Below are 21,614 nucleotides of genomic sequence, written 5' to 3'. Positions count from 1 at the left end.
ACTGTATATAGCCTCTCTACTGTATATAGCCTCTCTACTGTATATAGTCTCTCTACTGTATATAGCCTCTCTACTGTATATAGCCTCACTACTGTATATAGCGTCTCTACTGTATATAGCCTCTCTACTGTATATAGCCTCTCTACTGTATATAGCCTCAATACTGTATATAGCCTCACTACTGTATATAACCTCTCTACTGTATATAGCCTCAATACTGTATATAGCCTCACTACTGTCTATAGCCTCTCTACTGTATATAGTCTCTCTACTGTATATAGCCTCTCTACTGTATATAGCCTCTCTACTGTATATAGCCTCTCTACTGTATATAGCCTCTCTACTGTGTATAGCCTCTCTACTGTGTATAGCCTCTTTACTGTGTATAGCCTCTCTACTGTATATAGCCTCTCTACTGTATATAGCCTCACTACTGTATATAGCCTCAATACTGTATATAGTCTCTCTACTGTATATAGCCTCAATACTGTATATAGCCTCACTACTGTATATAACCTCTCTACTGTATATAGCCTCAATACTGTATATAGCCTCACTACTGTCTATAGCCTCTCTACTGTATATAGCCTCTCTACTGTATATAGCCTCTCTACTGTGTATAGTCTCTCTACTGTATATAGCCTCTCTACTGTATATAGCCTCTCTACTGTATATAGCCTCTCTACTGTATATAGCCTCTCTACTGTATATAGTCTCTCTACTGTATATAGCCTCTCTACTGTATATAGCCTCACTACTGTATATAGCGTCTCTACTGTATATAGCCTCTCTACTGTATATAGCCTCTCTACTGTATATAGCCTCAATACTGTATATAGCCTCACTACTGTATATAACCTCTCTACTGTATATAGCCTCAATACTGTATATAGCCTCACTACTGTCTATAGCCTCTCTACTGTATATAGCCTCTCTACTGTATATAGCCTCTCTACTGTGTATAGTCTCTCTACTGTCTATAGCCTCTCTACTGTATATAGTCTCTCTACTGTATATAGCCTCTCTACTGTATATAGCCTCTCTACTGTATATAGTCTCTCTACTGTCTATAGCCTCTACTGTATATAGCCTCTCTACTGTATATAGTCTCTCTACTGTCTATAGCCTCTACTGTATATAGTCTCTCTACTGTATATAGCCTCTCTACAGTAAGTAAGCATTTCACTGTAGGTATTCAGTGTAATTCACTGAATACCTGTTGTATTCGACGCACGTAACAAATAAACCTTGATTTGATAAACAGACAGAAGGACGGGGGAGAGGTCACAGTGGACTGTCTGTCCATTTCAACAGACAGTGAGTCACACAAACCCCTGTCATCGATCCTTGATGGAAGTCTCTTCATCCCTCTGATATGGAGAAAGCTCCTCCTTACATTGGCCTCATCCTTACATTGGGCCTCATCCTTACATTGGGCCTCATCCTTACATTGGGCCTCATCCTTACATTGGCCTCATCCTTACATTGGGCCTCATCCTTACATTGGCCTCATCCTTACATTGGCCTCATCCTTACATTGGCCTTCAGCTGGTCACGTCTTTCACATCAGTGCAATGAAGGATGGGGGGGGGGACAATTGAGAAAGAAGCTATAGAAACTCATCATACTGCAGAGTAGACTCTGACTTCTAACCCCTAAACCCCCTCCATTATTATTTTTTTTGACCTTTATTTTACTAGGCAAGTCAGTTAAGAACAAATTCTCATTTTCAATGACGGTCTAGGAACGAACAGTGGGGTTAACTGCCTTGTTCAGGGGAAGAAGTATTGATTTTTACCATGTCAGCTCGGGGGATTCGATCTTGCAACCTTTCGGTTACAAGTCCAACACTCTAACCACTAGTCTACCTGCCGCCCCTCCACTCTAACTACTAGACTACCTGCCGCCCCTCCACTCTAACCGCTAGCCTACCTGCCGCCCCTCCACTCTAACCGCTAGACTACCTGCTGCCCCTCCACTCTAACCACTAGTCTACCTGCCGCCCCTCCACTCTAACCACTAGTCTACCTGCCGCCAATCCACTCTAACCACTAGGCTACCTGCCGCCCCTCCACTCTAACCACTAGACTACCTGCCACCCCTCCACTCTAACCACTAGTCTACCTGCCGCCCCTCCACTCTAACCACTAGTCTACCTGCCGCCCCTCCACTCTAACCACTAGGCTACCTGCCGCCCCTCCACTCTAACCACTAGTCTACCTGCCGCCCCTCCACTCTAACTACTAGACTACCTGCCGCCCCTCCACTCTAACCGCTAGCCTACCTGCCGCCCCTCCACTCTAACCGCTAGACTACCTGCTGCCCCTCCACTCTAACCACTAGGCTACCTGCCGCCCCTCCACTCTAACCACTAGTCTACCTGCCGCCCCTCCACTCTAACCACTAGTCTACCTGCCGCCAATCCACTCTAACCATTAGGCTACCTGCCGCCCCTCCACTCTAACCACTAGACTACCTGCCACCCCTCCACTCTAACCACTAGTCTACCTGCCGCCCCTCCACTCTAACCACTAGTCTACCTGCCGCCCCTCCACTCTAACCACTAGGCTACCTGCCGCCCCTCCACTCTAACCACTAGTCTACCTGCCGCCCCTCCACTCTAACCACTAGTCTACCTGCCGCCCCTCCACTCTAACCACTAGTCTACCTGCCGCCCCTCCACTCTAACCACTAGGTTACCTGCCGCCCCTCCACTCTAACCACTAGTCTACCTGCCGCCCCTCCACTCTAACCACTCTCTGCCTCTCCAGAGAAGCCATGGTACGCTGAGAGCTGGGACACTGTAAGCCATCCCTAACCCATGAACTAGCCCCTATGTTAACCATGTCTCTCTCTCTCTCTCTGCCTCTCTGCCTCTCCAGAGAAGCCACGGTACGCTGAGAGCTGGGACACTGTAAGCCATCCCTAACCCATGAACTAGCCCCTATGTTAACCATGTCCCTCTCTCTCTCTGCCTCTCTGCCTCTCCAGAGAAGCCACGGTACGCTGAGAGCTGGGACTTTGAAGTGTCTGGCTCTTCCTTCCTGCAGTTTGACCTGTCTATGGGTTGCAGTAAGACAGTCACGTCCTCTCATGGTGTCAGGCTGGAGTTTTCCACAGGTATCACACTCTATACCTTCCTGAATCAGCCTTTAGAAACTATACATGCATCATAACGCATTACATGTGTATTATAAGGCATGACATGTGTATTATAAGGCATTATATGTGTATTATAAGGCATTACATGTGTATTATAAGGCATTACATGTGTATTATAACGCATTATAAGGCATTATAAGGCATTACATGTGTATTATAACACATTATAAGGCATTATAAGGCATGACATGTGTATTATAAGGCATTATAAGGCATTATAAGGCATGGCATGTGTATTATAAGGCATTATAAGGCATTATAAGGCATGACATGTGTATTATAAGGCATTATAAGGCATTATAAGGCATGACATGTGTATTATAAGGCATTGTAAGGCATTATAAGGCATTACATGTGTATTATAAGGCATTCTAAGGCATTATAAGACATTACATATGTATTATAAGGCATTATAAGGCATTACATGTGTATTATAAGGCTTTATAAGGCATTACATGTGTATTATAAGGCATTATAAGGCATTACATGTGTGTTATAAGGCATTATATGTGTATTATAAGGCATTATAAGGCATTACATGTGTATTATAAGGCATTATATGTGTATTATAAGGCACCATATGTGTTTTATAAGGCATTGCATGTGTATTATAAGGCATTATAAGGCATTATAAGGCATTACATGTGTATTATAAGGCATTATATGTGTATATGTGTTTGTTAATGTTAATTTCTGAAAGTAAATACAACATGATGCCACCCTACAGACTGCGGGCGCCACTGGGCCCTGCTCACCCCAGAGTGTGTGCCCCCTGCCATCGGTTGTACCGGCTACACTATGAACTCTGTGTACACCGCTACGCGGTACACCCGTTGGAGGAGGGTTACAGTGTATCTGCCCAGCGCTGCCAAGTACGTACGACCTTGTGACCCTGTTTCCAGGTCCAATCTGTGTGTCCTTGTTAAGACCCCCCCCCCCCCCCCCCCAAAAAAAAATATGCCACATCATGTTTTAAACTTGAGATAATGTAGACAGCACATTTTATTTTTTTTTATCATGGAGAGAGTTTTTGTCGTGACTCACCTTTCCAAATGCAATGTTTTCAGTTCTCCCAGGACACGGTTCAGGTGGATCCAGCCTCACTTCATCCCCGGAGCTGATGGCTGGGCCTTGGACAACGTGCTGCTGGCCCCTGGCTGTCCCTGGATGTGCTCTGGACACGGACTCTGTGACAACGGACGCTGTGTGTGAGTTACACACACACAGACACTATAAGGCACTCTGCATGTTTTAATTTTTTTAAATGTCATTTACCTTAATTTTCATTGGGAGTCTTATTGAGGCTGAGGCTTCTTTCACGGGAGGCATTTACACAATTTACAAGTACAAGTTAACAAAAACAAGATGCTTGAAGCCGCCTTCCTCAGCCAAGACTATTGGTGTTGGTACAGCAACTGGTTAGTACGTTTCATGAGGGTGAAGGGTTGTTGGGATGAAAGATCTCTCTCTATCTCTCTCTCTCTCCCCCTCTCTCTCTCTCCCCCTCTCTCTCTCTGTCTCTCTCCCCCTTTCTCTCTCTCTCTCTCTCTCTCTCTCTCTCTCTCTCTCTCTCTCTCTCTCAGGTGTGACCATGGTTACGGCGGGGCCCACTGCGTGCCCCTTGCCCCCCTCCCCTCTATCCTGAGAGAAGACTTCAACGAGAACCTGGCGTCGGAGCAGTGGCCCGAGGTGTACGGGGCTGAGAGGGGAACGCTCAGCGGGGAGCCCCTCAAATCTGGCACCGCCCTCATCTTCAAAGGGGTAGGATTCCTGCTGTATACTGTACTGTACACTGTACACACACTGGTTTTATGTGATAAACACATCTCTCTGAAAGTCCTAGAGGAGACCTGGAGAGAGGAGAGAGAAGATGCGTGCATCCACACACTCACACTTTTTGACATTTTAGTCACTTAGGAGATGCTACATTGCATCCATCTTAAGATAGCTAAGATGAGAACAACCACATATCACAGTCGTAGTAAGTACATGATTGAAAGACTAGTGATGGGGTGGTGGAACAAGAATGACTGGGATGTCTCCTTATAGGTACTCTTTAATGAGACAGAGTTTCAGATGTTTTCAGAAGACGGGCAGGGACTCTGCTGTCCCAGCATCAGGGGGGAAGACGGGCAGGGACTCTGCTGTCCTAGCTTCAGGGGGAAGATGGACAGGGACTCTGCTGTCCTAGCTTCAGGGGGAAGATGGACAGGGACTCTGCTGTCCTAGCATCAGGGGGAAGACGGGCAGGGACTCTGCTGTCCTAGCTTCAGGGGGAAGATGGACAGGGACTCTGCTGTCCTAGCTTCAGGGGGAAGATTGACAGGGACTCTGCATTCCTAGCTTCAGGGGGGAAGACGGACAGGGACTCTGCATTCCTAGCTTCAGGGGGAAGATGGACAGGGACTCTGCTGTCCTAGCTCCAGGGGGAAGATGGGCAGGGAACTCTGCATTCCTAGCTTCAGGGGGGAAGACGGGCAGGGGACTCTGCATTCCTAGCTTCAGGGGGGAAGACGAACAGGGACTCTGATGTCCTAGCATCAAGGGGGAAGACGGACAGGGACTCTGATGTCCTAGCATCAGGGGGGAAGATGGACAGGGGACTCTGCTGTCCTAGCTTCAGGGGGAAGATGGACAGGGGACTCTGCTGTCCTAGCATCAGGGGGGAAGATGGACAGGGGACTCTGATGTACTAGCATCAATGGGGAAGACGGACAGTGACTCTGCTGTCCTAGCTTCAGGGAGAAGATGGACAGGGACTGTTGTCCTAGCTTCAGGGAGAAGATGGGGAGGGACTCTGATGTCCCAGCTTCAGGGGGAAGATGGACAGGGACTCTGCTGTCCTAGAGTCAGGGGGAAGATGGACAGGGACTCTGCTGTCCTAGCTTCAGGGGGAAGATGGGCAGGGACTCTGCTGTCCTAGCTTCAGGGGGAAGATGGACAGGGACTCTGCTGTCCTAGCTTCAGGGGGAAGATGGACAGGGACTCTGTTGTCCTAGCTTCAGGGGGAAGATGGACAGGGGACTCTGCATTCCTAGCTTCAGGGGGGAAGATGGACAGGGACTCTGTTGACCTAGCTTCAGGGGGAAGATGGGCAGGGGACTCTGTATTCCTAGCTTCAGGGGGGAAGATGGACAGGGACTCTGTTGTCCTCGCTTCAGGGGGAAGATGGACAGGGACTCTGTTGTCCTAGCTTCAGGGGGAGAAGCTGGTTTCACCAATGGGGTGTCGGAACAGAGAAGAGCTTTGACAGTACATACACAGCATTTTCCCTAGAAGACTCAGTACTTTCTCATTGATTATAAATTATCTTAACTTCTCTTTTCCTGGATTTTGTAGGAAGGTCTACCTACGTATGTTGGTGTCTCAGGACTGTACTGTGTCTAGGGACCTTCTCATTGATTATAAATAATCTTAATTTCTCTTTCTGTTTTCCTGGATTTTGTAGGAAGGTCTACGTATGTTGGTGTCTAGGGACCTGGACTGTACCAGCACACTTTACATCCAGTTCTCCTTCAAGTTCATCACTAAGGGTGGGTCCCTCGATTTCACACACATTCTGTCTCTATCCGCTTGCAGTTATCATACATGCTGTACGTTTGAAGTGTGTTTTGTGTTTGTTTTTTTTACCCCTTTTTCTCCCCAATTTCATGGTACCCAATTGTTAGTAGCTACTATCTTGTCTCATCGCTACAACTCCCGTACGGGCTCAGGTGGGGAGACGAAGGTTGAAACACAACCCAACCGCACTGCTTCTTAATACAGCTCGCATCCAACCCGGAAGCCAGCCGCACCAATGTGTCGGAGGAAACACCGTGCACCTGGCGACCTGGTTAGCGTGCACTGCGCCCGGCCCGCAACAGGAGTCGCTGGTGCATGATGAGACAAGGATATCCCTACCGGCCAAACCCTCCCTAACCCGGACGACGCTGGGCCAATTGTGCATCGCCCCATGGACCTCCCGGTCGCGGCCGGCTGCGACAGAGCCTGGGCTCGAACCCAGAGTCTCTGGTGGCACAGCTAGCACTGCGATGCAGTACATTAGACCACTGCGCCACCCGGGAGGCCTCTTGTTTTGTGTTTTTAGATATTTGTTGTACAGCATGTTGACTCTGTGTGTTCTGTTTCCCAGGTGTCCCAGAACGGTCCCACTCGGTGCTGCTGCAGTACTCAGTGAACGGAGGAATCAGCTGGTTGCTGTTAGATGAGTTCTACTTCCCCACCTCGACTGACACGCTGTTCCTACACCTCCCTCTGCCTGCCAGGGCCCAGACCAACGCTACCCGCTTCAGGCTCTGGCAGCCCTACAACAGTGGTGAGTAGAGTATACAGGGACACACACACACACACACACAAAGAGACACACACAGAGACACACACACACACACACACACACACACACACACACAGAGGGACTCACCCACAGAGGGACTCACACACAGAGGGGGACACACACATACACACACACAGATACACACAGAGGGACACACACACACACACATACACACACACACACACACACACACAGAGACACACACACACACACAGAGACACACACACACACACACACAGAGACACACACACACACACACACACACAGAGACACACACACACACACAGAGACACACACACACACACACACCTACTTGGTGGTGCAGTAGACCCTTTAACACACATTCTTAAAACCATCACATCCCGCTGGGGTACCGACATCAGTTCAACGTCTACTTTTGATTTACTATTTGGTTGAGTTGTCACTGTTGTCAAATAAAATAAAATACCTATTTTTATTTTGTCACATGCTGCCGAATACAACAGGTGCAGACGTTACCGTGAAATGTTCCCTTTTACAAGCCTTTAACCAACTATGCAGGGTTAAAAAGTAAGAACATTTCTAAATAGAAAATAGCAACACAACAGAAAACAGTAAGGAGTACTGGTCATTTAGGTTAAAAGTTGTGTGAAACAAATACATTTCCCCTTGATACTTTTGCAAATCCAGTCAGTTTTTCACATTGATTCAACGTCATCACATTGAATTTCTTGGTTGAAAATGTCATGGAAACAACGTTGATTCAACCAGTTTTTTGCCCAGTGGGATATGGTGGGGACACACTGTATGTCTGGCTGGTTATATATGTCTCCTGTAGGTAAGAAAGAGGAGGTGTGGGTGATTGATGACCTGATCATCGACGGCAGCTCGCTCAACAACCCTCCCGTAGTCTCAGACAACTTCGAGGGCGGACCCCAAAACTACAACTGGCTCTTCTACCCAGGAGGCAACACTGGACTCTACTGCCCTTACCAGAAGAGTGGCCTGTGAGTAGTACCACCTGCCTATTCTACACTGTGAAGGCCTTCCACTGTACCTCCAGACCTTATCTCTGTGTGTTTGGTCATAGTCCACTTCAAATCAGTCAATTCAGGAAGTAAACTAACATCGTAGTTTAGGGTTTCCTTAAGAGTCTATTGATGCGCCTGTGCATCAATCTAAGTCATGTAAATAAAACAAATCCCCATCCAAATCTGTCTGTTTAAAAACTAGAGAAATCATCTTTGCATGGGCTGCGTCTCAATCCTTCCAAGTCCTCCTAAGTTCGGCCTTCCACGTCCTCCTGTCAGCCTTCCACGTCCTCCTATGTCGAACCTCCCACATCCGCCTATGTCGGCCTTCCACATCCTCCTATGTCGAACCTTCCAAGTCCTCCTATGTCGGCCTTCCAAGTCCTCCTATGTCGGCCTTCCAAGTCCTCCTATGTCGGCCTTCCACGTCCTCCTATGTCGGCCTCCCACATCCTCCTATGTCAAACCTTCCACGTCCTCCTATGTCGAACCTTCCAAGTCCTCCTATGTCGGCCTTCCACGTCCTCCTATGTCGGCCTTCCACGTCCTCCTATGTCGAACCTTCCAAGTCCTCCTATGTCGGCCTTCCACATCCTCCTATGTCGAACCTTCCACATCCTCCTATGTCGAACCTTCCAAGTCCTCCTATGTCGAACCTTCCAAGTCCTCCTATGTCGGCCTTCCACATCCTCCTATGTCGGCCTTCCACATCCTCCTATGTCGAACCTTCCAAGTCCTCCTATGTCGGCCTTCCACATCCTCCTATGTCGAACCTTCCAAGTCCTCCTATGTCAGCCTTCCAAGTCCTCCTATGTCGGCCTTCCAAGTCCTCCTATGTCGGCCTCCCACATCCTCCTATGTCGAACCTTCCACGTCCTCCTATGTCGAACCATCCACATCCTCCTATGTCGGCCTTCCAAGTCCTCCTATGTCGAACCTTCCAAGTCCTCCTAAGTTCGGCCTTCCACGTCCTCCTATGTCGAACCTTCCAAGTCCTCCTATGTCGAACCTTCCACGTCCTCCTATGTCGGCCTCCCACATCCTCCTATGTCAAACCTTCCACGTCCTCCTATGTCGAACCATCCACATCCTCCTATGTCGGCCTTCCACATCCTCCTATGTCGAACCTTCCAAGTCCTCCTATGTCGGCCTTCCAAGTCCTCCTATGTCGGCCTCCCACATCCTCCTATGTCGAATCTTCCAAGTCCTCCTATGTCGAACCTTCCACGCCCTCCTATGTCTGCCTTCCACGTCCTCCTATGTCTGCCTTCCACGTCCTCCTATGTCTGCCTTCCACGTCCTCCTATGTCTGCCTTCCACGTCCTCCTATGTCTGCCTTCCACGTCCTCCTATGTCTGCCTTCCACGTCCTCCTATGTCGAACCTTCCACGTCCTCCTATGTCGAACCATCCACATCCTCCTATGTCGGCCTCCCACATCCTCCTATGTCGGCCTTCCACATCCTCCTATGTCGGCCTTCCAAGTCCTCCTATGTAGGCCTTCCACGTCCTCCTATGTCTGCCTTCCACGTCCTCCTATGTCTGCCTTCCACGTCCTCCTATGTCTGCCTTCCAAGTCCTCCTATGTCTGCCTTCCACGTCCTCCTATGTCTGCCTTCCACGTCCTCCTATGTCTGCCTTCCACGTCCTCCTATGTCTGCCTTCCACGTCCTCCTATGTCTGCCTTCCACGTCCTCCTATGTCTGCCTTCCACGTCCTCCTATGTCTGCCTTCCAAGTCCTCCTATGTCTGCCTTCCACGTCCTCCTATGTCGGCCTTCCAAGTCCTCCTATGTCTGCCTTCCACGTCCTCCTATGTCGGCCTTCCACGTCCTCCTATGTCTGCCTTCCAAGTCCTCCTATGTCTGCCTTCCACGTCCTCCTATGTCGGCCTTCCACGTCCTCCTATGTCGGCCTTCCAAGTCCTCCTATGTCTGCCTTCCACGTCCTCCTATGTCGGCCTTCCACGTCCTCCTATGTCGGCCTTCCCCGTCTGCGGTGGACGGTAGCCAAACTACAGCGGTGTCTGTCAGTTTGTCCTGAAAATCTTCTTACGAAAAATGTTTGTAGCAGCCGAACGCCGACCCCCTCTATAGAAAGGAGAGATTCCCACGAACACACCGGTGTTCTCCGTTTTGCTCTACGACCCTCAACAGTGTCACGGGACGAGTCTGAAGGTAACCAATACCGTTTTTTAACATGTATTATAGAACCATAGAAGTAGTTTTGGGTTACCAGATGCCTATTTCAAATCACCAGTTGCACAGAGGTCTATCACAATCGGCATCCATCACAATATTTTAAACCGTCCATAAAGCACTCAGGACGGCCCCCATTGATAGAGGGACGTAGTAGGGTGTTCACATAGTGGGCATGAATGTCAGGAGTACCGGTAAATGTATTATAGAACTATAGAGGTAGTTTTGTGCCGACAAAAAGGAAGAGGTTATAAATATGTATCCAAAAGACTACACCATTTCCTGATCTCTCTTACATCTCCTAGATCTAGGACAGACACTTCAAAACCCTATTCCTTATGATTTATTTGTTTTGCCATTATGAATGTGTTATTCAATGTGTTTCTATGTGCTATAGTAATAAAAACCTAAATCTATATTTCATCAAATTATTGTAAAAACTGTAATGCATATATATATAAATCAAATCAAATCAAATATATATATATATATCTACAGGGATCCTAATATTGAATGTAAAATAGCTAAATGCTAATAGCTAAATGCTAATAGCTAAATGCTAATAGCTAAATGTTCCATGGTACGACCATCTCAAAAAATATTAATATGTTAGCTTCGTAGAACCCTTCCCCCTAAAGACTTAGACTTTTAGAGGTTAACGGAAAATAAATAAATCCAATTCAAATTGGATTTGGAATGTCAGTGTACTTCTTGAATCGACTGAAGTGAGTTGGACTTGAGCCCGACCCCTGCTGACAAAGCATTGTTGACAACGGACTGTGTCTCTGTGTGTACAGGGAGAAGGACGAGTCGGCCATGGTGTTTTTATCCGGTGAGCTGGGAGAACATTCAATAACCACCAGAGACATCGACGTCAACGAGAACACCATTATCCAGTTTGAGGTATGAACACACACACACACACACACACACACACACACACGTCCTACGAGAACCCTATCATCCTGTTTGAGGTATGAACAGAAGAGAGAGAACAGAAGAGAGAGAACAGACTGGCTGGTTGGGAAAACAAAGTGGGCAAGGAAAGGAGTGAATGAAAAGAGGAAAGGAATGAGTGGGGTATGAACAGAGAGGGATAACAGAGAGAGATAACAGAGAGAGATAACAGAGAGGGATAACGGAGAGAGATAATGGAGAGAGATAACAGAGAGAGATAACAGAGAGAGATAACAGAGAGGGATAACAGAGAGGGATAACAGAGAGAGATAACAGAGAGAGATAACAGAGAGGGATAACAGAGAGAGATAACAGAGAGGGATAACAGAGAGGGATAACAGAGAGAGATAACAGAGAGGGATAACAGAGAGAGATAACAGAGAGAGATAACAGAGAGGGATAACAGAGAGAGATAACAGAGAGGGATAACAGAGAGAGATAACAGAGAGAGATACCAGAGAGGGATAACAGAGAAAGATAACAGAGAGATATAACAGAGCGGGATAACAGAGAGAGATAACAGAGAGAGATAACAGAGAGACTGAGAGGAGAGAGAAGGCCTGGGGTAGAAGAGGAGAGGAATGAGTGGGGTATGAACAGAGAGATAACAGAGAGATAACGGAGAGAGATAACGGAGAGAGATAACGGAGAGAGATAACAGAGAGACTGAGAGGAGAGAGAAGGCCTGGGGTAGAAGAGGAGAGGAATGAGTGGGGTATGAACAGAGAGAGATAACAGAGAGAGATAACAGAGAGAGATAACAGAGAGGGATAACGGAGAGAGATAACAGAGAGAGATAACAGAGAGAGATAACAGAGAGAGATAACAGAGAGGGATAACAGAGAGGGATAACAGAGAGAGATAAGAGAGAGATAACAGAGAGGGATAACAGAGAGAGATAACAGAGAGAGATAACAGAGAGGGATAACAGAGAGAGATAACAGAGAGAGATAACAGAGAGGGATAACAGAGAGAGATAACAGAGAGGGATAACAGAGAGAGATAACAGAGAGAGATACCAGAGAGGGATAACAGAGAGAGATAACAGAGAGAGATAACGGAGAGGGATAACGGGGAGAGATAACAGAGAGAGATAACAGCGAGAGATAACAGAGAGAGATAACAGAGAGGGATAACAGAGAGACTGAGAGGAGAGAGAAGGCCTGGGGTAGAAGAGGAGAGGAATAATGAATGCTGAAAGAGGAACTCAATGGGGAAAATAATCCTAATATACTGTAAAAGTGGAGGGGAAAGCAAATGGTTTTTGAAATGATAACGACTCATTTATATGATTGATTCATATTAATAATCAGTCAGTACAATTACTCTCCTCTGTGATGTAGGCTGGTCAATGATCATAATTATGTTATAGGAATAATTAATCGTATTATAATCATATGAACTTGAAAATGTAGAAAAATGGTAAGCTTGTTTCAGAGGTCCAGAATTATTTTATGTTTGTTGAAAATGTTTCTTGCTGAAGCTCCCTCAAGGCAGTGGGTATAGAACTGGTAGATCTGGTTTGGTTTTGGATAAAGATGTCTTAAATGAATATCATAATTGTTTTCCTGTGTTGTGTCCTCAGATGACTGAATGACCAAAATGTATTATTGTAATAATTATATGAAAATTAAAGAGAGCTGCACACTCTAGGAGCTCAGATGCAAAAATGTAATTACCAACGTTTCGACAGCCAAGCTGTCTTCATCAGGGTATAATCACAAACACTGCGGGATGACTCGTTTATACAGTGTCAAAAGACACAGGTGTCTGTAATCATGGCCAAGAGTGGCCTAATATCATTGGTTAATAATCAAATATTTAAAATTGCATACAAAGGGACCCTTGCCTCAACGTAGACTTTGATCTGAAGCCATTCTTGTGATTATTGTGACTTTGCCATTGTAATTGTTTGTAAGCTTGTGTAGTCGAAAATGAATCTACGATCGAATGCTATCCATTTGTTGTTTGTATGCTGTTCTTTGTATGCCATTTTAATGAATGGTGATCCCTGATGAAGACAGCTTGGATATTAAACTTTTGCATCTGAGCTCCTAGAGTGTGCGGCTCTCTTTGATTTTCAAGTTTTCTACTCCGCTAGCCAGCACCTCGCCTGAACAGGTGTGCGTTTATTTTTCTTCTAAATAATTATATGATAGCAACAGGATAAGAAGTATACCTGATCCATTTCAGATCAACGTGGGCTGCACGGCAGACAGCTCCGCCTCTAACCCGGTACGACTGGAATTCTCCAGGGACTTTGGATCCACCTGGTACCTCCTGGTGCCCTTGTGTTCAGGAGGCCCCCAGCCCTCTTCCCTGTGCTCCACAGAGCTGCACCCCGCCAGTGTCTACTACCCGGGAACCACCCAGGGCTGGAGGCGGGAGGTCATCCACTTTGGCAAGCTGAGACTCTGCGGGTGAGATTCCTTTCTGGGATTGTTTTTTCCTGATAACTTGTGCTTCTGCTTTTTCTTTTCTCTTTGGAGTCTAGGCTGGGTTTCTCGAAAAGTGTTGTGAAAATGCTGATGGGAAGAAAAAAAATGTCTTTATTAGAGGGGTTTTTTTTCGCAATTGCTTACACACTTGTTGCAGAATTTGGCTCATTGAGTCAAAAACTCTACACACAAAGCCAACTGAGACACAACCCTTGGAGATAAACGTCTCACTTCCTACGTCAAAATGAAATACTCCGCAATCGAGACCTAACAATCCTTTTTCAAAATTGTATTTTTGAATAACACACGCAGGCACCATTTGAACAACTCTTTCAAAGCAGCAACACACTGATGTACTTTTATACAAAACACTGCTGTCTTTTAGTACTGTGTATACCTTTTCAATGTTCTCATACAGGCTTCTGTGACAGATTGTTCCAGTACAGTACATCTACTCACATTTCAATTAAACACAAACGTTTATTTATTTATTTATTTACCTTTATTTAACCAGGTAGGCAAGTTGAGAACAAGTTCTCATTTACAATTGCGACCTGGCCAAGATAAAGCAAAGCAAAAAAGGCCTTGGTGGCAAGGTAAATACAATATAGCAAGTAAAACACTGGAATGGTAGTAGAAAGGCTTCAGAAAAATAATTATATACCGCTTATTTTTTTTTCCCCATTGCAGGTTTTTACAACAACAACAAACAAAAAAACACGAAGAAAAGTAGAATTAAAGTAATCAATACAATATGTTACTGTAAACTCATGGAAACAAAAATAATTACTGTAAAATTACAGTGCTGTGTTAAACAAAATAATTAGTATTGTAAAGGATGGTTTGGATGGTGTATGGATCCCGTCTTCTGTTAGTGTTTGGCCACATCACCTCCCTGGCTAGGCAACGGGGTCATCCCTGGCTAGGCAACGGGGTCATCCCTGGCTAGGCAACGGGGTCATCCCTGGCTAGGCAACGGGATCATCCCTGGCTAGGCAACGGGGTCATCCCTGGCTAGGCAACGGGGTCATCCCTGGCTAGGCAACGGGGAAGATATTGCCTTGTATCCAACCCTGGACTGACCCCCACCTCAGTGTCTCCGCATGCCTCTTCCATTACTTGCAGAAGAGGCAGGGGGCATGTGGTTGGCGGGCATACACTTTCCAACACCATTATTCCTCAATCAGATTGAGAAATGGAGAGTATAAGGGAGCAAGTATACAACTGAGAAGGTATTGCGGTTGGTGAACCGGTCCCTGACCAGAGCAGCCCGGTGGAAACTAACATTATCCCGGATGACAACAAACCTGGGCTGCTCTGGTCTGCCCTGTACAACTGCATTATGTAGTGCATCCAGATAATGTGTGCAATATTGTAGGGACAGAGGTTGCCATGGTGATGGAGAACTCCTTGAAGACTGATGGCAGCACACAAGGGGATATTTCCCCCCACGATGCCCAGGGACATTCACAACGGCTCTTTGTCCTATAACGTTCCCCCCACGATGCCCAGGGACATTCACAACGACTCTTTGTCCTATAACATTCCTCCTCGCTACCTAGGGACATTCACAACGACTCTCTGTCCTATAACATTCCCCCTGCGCTGTCCAGGGACATTCACAACGGCTCTCTGTCCTATAACATTCCTCCTCGCTACCTAGGGACATTCACAACGGCTCTCTGTCCTATAACATTCCTCCTCGCTGCCCAGGAACATTCACAACGGCTCTCTGTCCTATAACATTCCTCCTCGCTGCCCAGGAACATTCACAACGGCTCTTTGTCCTAGAACAGTTCGGCCCCGACGTCTGATTTGAACTAGATTGAGTCCAGCTTCATCAACTCATGAGGCTGTGCAGCTGCATCAAAGTCCAGGACTCTCTGTGAACAGAACACAAACACTTTAAACACACAGTACCGTGAATACGGTGTAACTCAAAACACAGGACTACAATGTCTACATTTACACACAAGGATGGGGGTGTGTTGGGTGGGTGGGTTGGTTCAGACACATTCAGTCAAAACTACTAGCCACAGGCAAGGCAGTTACCCCCACAGACAACCTCCCCAACCACTACCACCAGAATGGGGGCAACTGTCTAGGTCACATACTGCTTTGTCTGGATGCATCATTGCAGTGTCAATAGGACACCATCTACTGCCATTACTTTATTACAGTATAGACCAGTGACACTCACGTCGTCATAGCGAAGGTCTTTTGACTCCAACGCTGTTCCTCTCCAATGGAACCCTGTTGTACAGCCGCTTCATCGTAAAGTTGGTGTCGACGCAGGGTGCGGCAGAGTGTCGACCTACTGACACGGTTGATTTATTATGGGATGTCGTGTGATCTGTCACGATTGGCTCTCGGTATTGATGCAGGCGGATCATGGTGGTGTTGTTTGATCTGTAGAAAAATGCAAGAATATGATGTCATTGGTTAGGTTCTTCTTTACATACCGTACTGTCGTACTGTACACAGTAACATCATAATTGTATTACATGTACTTCACAGCGCTATACCTGTTTTTGTTGTTCTCTGAGGAACATAGACCTAATATTGTAGGACTCTGTGGTATTGTACTGTGATGCAGAATGATGTGCAACAATTGCATAGGTATAGTCTAGTGTAGAACGTTGAAGCACATACCTGTTCTCCAGTCTAAATGTCCGTATTATGGACGCTACCGTGGAGCGACTCAGGTTGGGCTGGAGTCTCCGCCTCCCTCATCGTCAGGCCGTGATTTACTATGACACGGTCCACCAAAGTAGCCCTAATGTTGTCGGGAAAAAAAATATATCCCCTTTGTTCTTGTCCTCCTCCTACTCCTCTCTCTCTTCCTCTTCCTCTACCTCTTCCTCTTCCTCTTCCTCTACCTCTTCCTCTACCTCTTCCTCTACCTCTTCCTCTACCTCTTCCTCTTCCTCTTCCTCTACCTCTTCCTCTTCCTCTTCCTCTACCTCTACCTCTACCTCTTCCTCTTCCTCTACCTCTACCTCTACCTCTTCCTCTACCTCTACCTCTACCTCTACCTCTACCTCTACCTCTTCCTCTACCTCTACCTCTTCCTCTACCTCTACCTCTACCTCTACCTCTACCTCTACCTCTTCCTCTCGCTCTCACTGCCTCCAAGTTCTCACCGAAGAGGTGATCTTACCTGAGGTCTATATGTAGTGGTAAGGCTCAGACTAATCGGTGTTCAATTACTGTGTGTGTGTGTGTGTGTGTGTGTGTGTGTGTGTGTGTGTGTGTGTGTGTGTGTGTGTGTGTTGCCAATTTCAGGTATGTTTTTCATTTTGAAAAGAAGAGATTTCATTCTTGAACGAAGTGTCTAATGTAAGAAACAGTGTGTAGTGTTTTGCAAAGCGTGTTGCAGAATTACAAACAAACAAACAAACAAACAAACAAAGCAGAAAGTGTTTTTGTACTTTTGTACCTTTGTTTTTAAAAAGTTACGGTTTTGATGTTTTTGTCTAAACATTCACTTTCAGTGTGTAAACAATCGGCAAAAACTGTAATACATTTGATTCATTGATTGATTGATTCAGTGATTGATTGATTCAGTGATTCATTGATGGATTGATTCATTGATTCATTGATTCATTGATTCATTGATTCAGTGATTCATTGATTCATTGGTTCATTGATTCATTGATTCATTGATTCATTGATTCATTGCTACGATCTTTCTCTCACCTCCGCCCACGCCAGCTCCATCCGGTTCCGTTGGTACCAGGGCTTCTTCTCCAGCAGCTCCTCCCCTCCTACCTGGGCCCTGGACAGTGTGTACATTGGCCCCCAGTGCCAGGACATGTGTAACGGACACGGGACGTGTGTGAAGGGGACACACTGTGTCTGTGACCCAGGCTACTCTGGCGCAGACTGCTCCCAACCTGACACACTCAACCCTGATTTTCTCAAGGAAGACTTTGAAGGTAGGCAGTGGTAGAGATATTGCGGGTAGATTTTGTATGGTTTCGGATGGCGGGTTATAGTAAACCCTAAGCCCCACACCCCTCTAATCTTGTCCCTAATCCTGAGCCTATAACCTTAACCTTTAACCTTAACTAATCCCTTTGTATCTATTGGTTGAACATCCACTCCCTCAAAGGTTCAAGAAAACGCAGATGCCCACACAAACACAGAGGGAGTATGTGCCAGAGTATGTGCCTGTGTGTGTGTGTGTGCGTGTGTGTGTGTGTGTGTGTGTGTGTGTATATGAGTTTGTGTGTGTGTATATGAGTGTGTGTGTGTAGTGAGTAGTAGACTGTATTTGTGCTGTCCATACACAGTGTTTGAGTATTGAGAGGTTGCCTTCAATACTGGCAGAGCTGCACTTGGTCATGGACTCCAGCAGACTGCAGCTGACTGTTGAGAACAGACGGCTGTTGTGATGAACACACTGTATTTCTAGTTTGTTGTGTATCTGTGTTTTACTAGTCTATTTTTCATCATCACCTGAACGTCTATTCAATCTGATGGATTTATCTGTCATTTGTCTGTCATTACATATCGTGTTAGTAGTGTTTGCAGTGCATAAAATGTCAGTGTGCTAGTCCTAGCTTTATTACATTATCTAGTGGGCTACTATAGTCCTAGCTTTATTACATTATCTAGTGGGCTACTATAGTCCTAACTTTATTACATTATCTAGTGTGGTACTATAGTCCTAGCTTTATTACATTATCTAGTGGGCTACTATAGTCCTAACTTTATTACGTTATCTAGTGTGCTACTATAGTCCTAGCTTTATTACATTATCTAGTGGGCTACTATAGTCCTAGCTTTATTACATTATCTAGTGGGCTACAATAGTCCTAACTTTATTACATTATCTAGTGTGCTACTATAGTCCTAGCTTTATTACATTATCTAGTGTGCTACTATAGTCCTAGCTTTATTACATTATCTAGTGTGCTACTATAGTCCTAGCTTTATTACATTATCTAGTGTGCTACTATAGTCCTAGCTTTATTACATTATCTAGTGTGCTACTATAGTCCTAGCTTTATTGCAATATTTAGTGTGCTAGAACTAGCTTTATTACATTATCTAGTGTGCTAGTCCTAGCTTTATTACATTATCTAGTGTGCTAGTTCTAGCTTGTGTGTGTGTGTGTGTGTGTGTGTGTGTGTGTGTGTGTGTGTGTGTGTGTGTGTGTGTGTGTGTGTGTGTGTGTGTGTGTGTGTGTGTGTGTGTGTGTGTGTGTGTGGATGTTTAGGAGGGGCGATGGATGCAGAGCGGTTTAGGCTTCTGAGTGGAGGGAAGCCAAGCAGGAAATGTGGCATCATGTCCAGTGGGAACCACCTGTTCTTCAGCGAGGATGGTCTGCGTATGCTGGTCACTAACGACATGGACCTATCCAATGCCAGGTACTGTGTGTGTGTGTGGGGGGGGGGGGGGGTTAACAGAAAGATGTGCTACTGAGACCGTCTAATGGTAAGGTGTGGTCCTCACTTTTCCAGTGGCATGGTCCTCACATTGATAGTAAAATCATTTTTTTAAATGTTACCTTTATTTAACTAGGCAAGACAGTTAAGAACAAATTCTTATTTTCAATGACGGCCTAGGAACAGTGGGATAACTGCCTGTTCAGGGGGCAGAACGACAGATTTGTACCTTGTCAGCTCTGGGATTTGAACTTGCAACCTTGCAGTATAAATATATTTATTGATGCGCATTATAAAAAATACTACATTTTTTCCTATAGGTTTGTTCAGTTCTTCCTGCGTCTGGGCTGTGGGAAGGCGTCCCCAGACCCCCGTTCCCAGCCCGTCCTGCTCCAGTTCTCTGTAGACGGAGGTCTGACCTGGGGCCTACTGCAGGACTTCCTCTTCTCAAACAGGTTAGAGTGAATACATTTCTAACGGATTCACTTGTTCCCCTTGGACCTCCATATGTTTTTGCCTGTGGATGTTTTTATGTCCTTTTAGGAGTTTTCTTGTTTTTCAACGCAAAGGCATTTTTACTGTGAAAAATGAAATGTTATCTTAACTCATGAATCTTATATCATCATCATCATTATCATCATCATCCATCATCCATCATCATAATCATCATCATCATCACCATCATCATCATCATCTTCATCATCTTCATCCATCATCTTTTTCTCCAACAGCAGTAACCAGGCTCGCCTGGTGGCCCTGGAGATCCCTCTGCGTGCCCGTACCACCTCCACACGTCTCCGCTGGTGGCAGCCCTCTGAGAACGGACACTTCTACAGTCCATGGGTCATTGATCAGGTGAGACACCTTCCCTACATCGGCAGATAGCCTAGTGTTTAAGAGCTTTGAGTCAGTAACCGAAGGGTGTCTGGTTTGAATCCCTGATCCGACTTGGGGAGGAAGGGGGGGGAGAAAAAAAATAAAAAATCTGTCAATGTGCCCTTAAGCATGGAACTTAACCCAAATTGCTCCTTCAAGTCGCTCTGGATAAGAGCGTTTGCTGAATGTACATGTAAACATGTTTGTCCGTTCATCAATCTCCTCATCCATCCTGCCATCTATCGTCGTCTGACTAAGGTATGGCAGCTCAGCATCCAGCTCCTAAGCAACGTTGTAGTATTTTGTTTTGTGGGTGTTATTTCTTACATTATTAGCCCATAACTATTTTTGTGTTATTACATACAGACGGAAATAACTTTTTGGATAACCAGAGCGGCAGTAACTCATTATGACCAGGAATACAACTTTCCCGAATTGGATCCTTTGTTCGTATCCCCCAGGGTAATTGAACTTATCCCAGAAGCTGCTCCAAGACACCGCTGTAGGAGAAGAGGTATTTGGAGGGGACTTCTAGTCCGACTCAGGAGGCGTGCACACCATCCACCAATTCCAAGTATATTACTCGCTAATGTTCAGTCGTAATAAAGTAGACGAGCTCAGGGCGAGGATCTCCTTCCAGAGAGACATCAGGAATTGTAACATACTCCGTTTCAATGAAACATTGGCTCTCTCTGGATATACTGTCCCTGTCCATACAGCCAGCTGGGTTCTCAGTACATCACACAGACAGGAATAAAAAACTATCCGGCAACAAGAAAGGCGGGGGTGTATGTTTCATGATTAACTACTCATGGTGTGATTGTGATAACAAACAGAAACTCAAGTCCATTTGTTCACCTGACTTAGAATACCTCACAATCAAATGCCGACCCTATTACCTCCCCAAGAGAATTCTCTTCGGTTATAGTCACAGCCGTGTATATCCCACCTCAAGCCAATACCACGACGGCCCTCAAAGAACTAAACTGGACTTTATGCAAACTGGAAACCACATATCCTGAGGCCGCATTTATTGTAGCTGGTGATTTTAACAAAGCAAATTTGAGGAAAATGCTATCGAAGTTCTACCAACACATTGACTTGCAGTACTCGCGCTGGAAAAACATTGGACCACTGCTACTAAACTTTTCGAAAAGGCCCTCCCCCGCCCTCCCTTTGGCTAATCTGATAATGACTCCTTTTTGCTCATCCCTTCCGATAGGCAGAAACTAAAACAGGAAGTACCCGT

The 21,614-nt window shown here is 45.8% G+C and overlaps 1 protein-coding gene across 3 annotated transcripts in view; it reads left to right on the top strand.

Annotated features, from left to right (window-relative positions):
• reln (reelin) overlaps nt 1-21,614 on the top strand; it is a 293,151-nt gene that overhangs the window by 249,633 nt on the left and 21,904 nt on the right. For 2 of the 3 annotated variants that reach the window (XM_090213321.1, XM_090213329.1), the window contains exons 35-47: nt 2,992-3,120; nt 3,890-4,034; nt 4,230-4,370; nt 4,746-4,923; nt 6,611-6,695; nt 7,295-7,477; nt 8,313-8,481; nt 11,499-11,604; nt 13,852-14,078; nt 17,811-18,034; nt 19,321-19,471; nt 19,810-19,944; nt 20,221-20,344. In XM_090213321.1, the coding sequence (XP_090069447.1) occupies nt 2,992-3,120; nt 3,890-4,034; nt 4,230-4,370; nt 4,746-4,923; nt 6,611-6,695; nt 7,295-7,477; nt 8,313-8,481; nt 11,499-11,604; nt 13,852-14,078; nt 17,811-18,034; nt 19,321-19,471; nt 19,810-19,944; nt 20,221-20,344 (1,997 nt within the window). Of the gene's footprint in view, nt 1-2,991; nt 3,121-3,889; nt 4,035-4,229; nt 4,371-4,745; nt 4,924-6,610; nt 6,696-7,294; nt 7,478-8,312; nt 8,482-11,498; nt 11,605-13,851; nt 14,079-17,810; nt 18,035-18,210; nt 18,451-19,320; nt 19,472-19,809; nt 19,945-20,220; nt 20,345-21,614 lie in introns of those variants that run through there. The other variant, XM_090213323.1, reaches the window with a different exon arrangement.

This window comes from Oncorhynchus mykiss, chromosome 2, assembly GCF_057628025.1.
Source record: "Oncorhynchus mykiss isolate SJ-2025 chromosome 2, ASM5762802v1, whole genome shotgun sequence".
In the NCBI taxonomy this organism is placed as follows: Eukaryota; Metazoa; Chordata; class Actinopteri; order Salmoniformes; family Salmonidae; genus Oncorhynchus; species Oncorhynchus mykiss.
The sequence above is the reverse complement of the archived record's forward strand: the minus strand, read 5'-3'. Positions and strand labels throughout refer to the sequence as shown.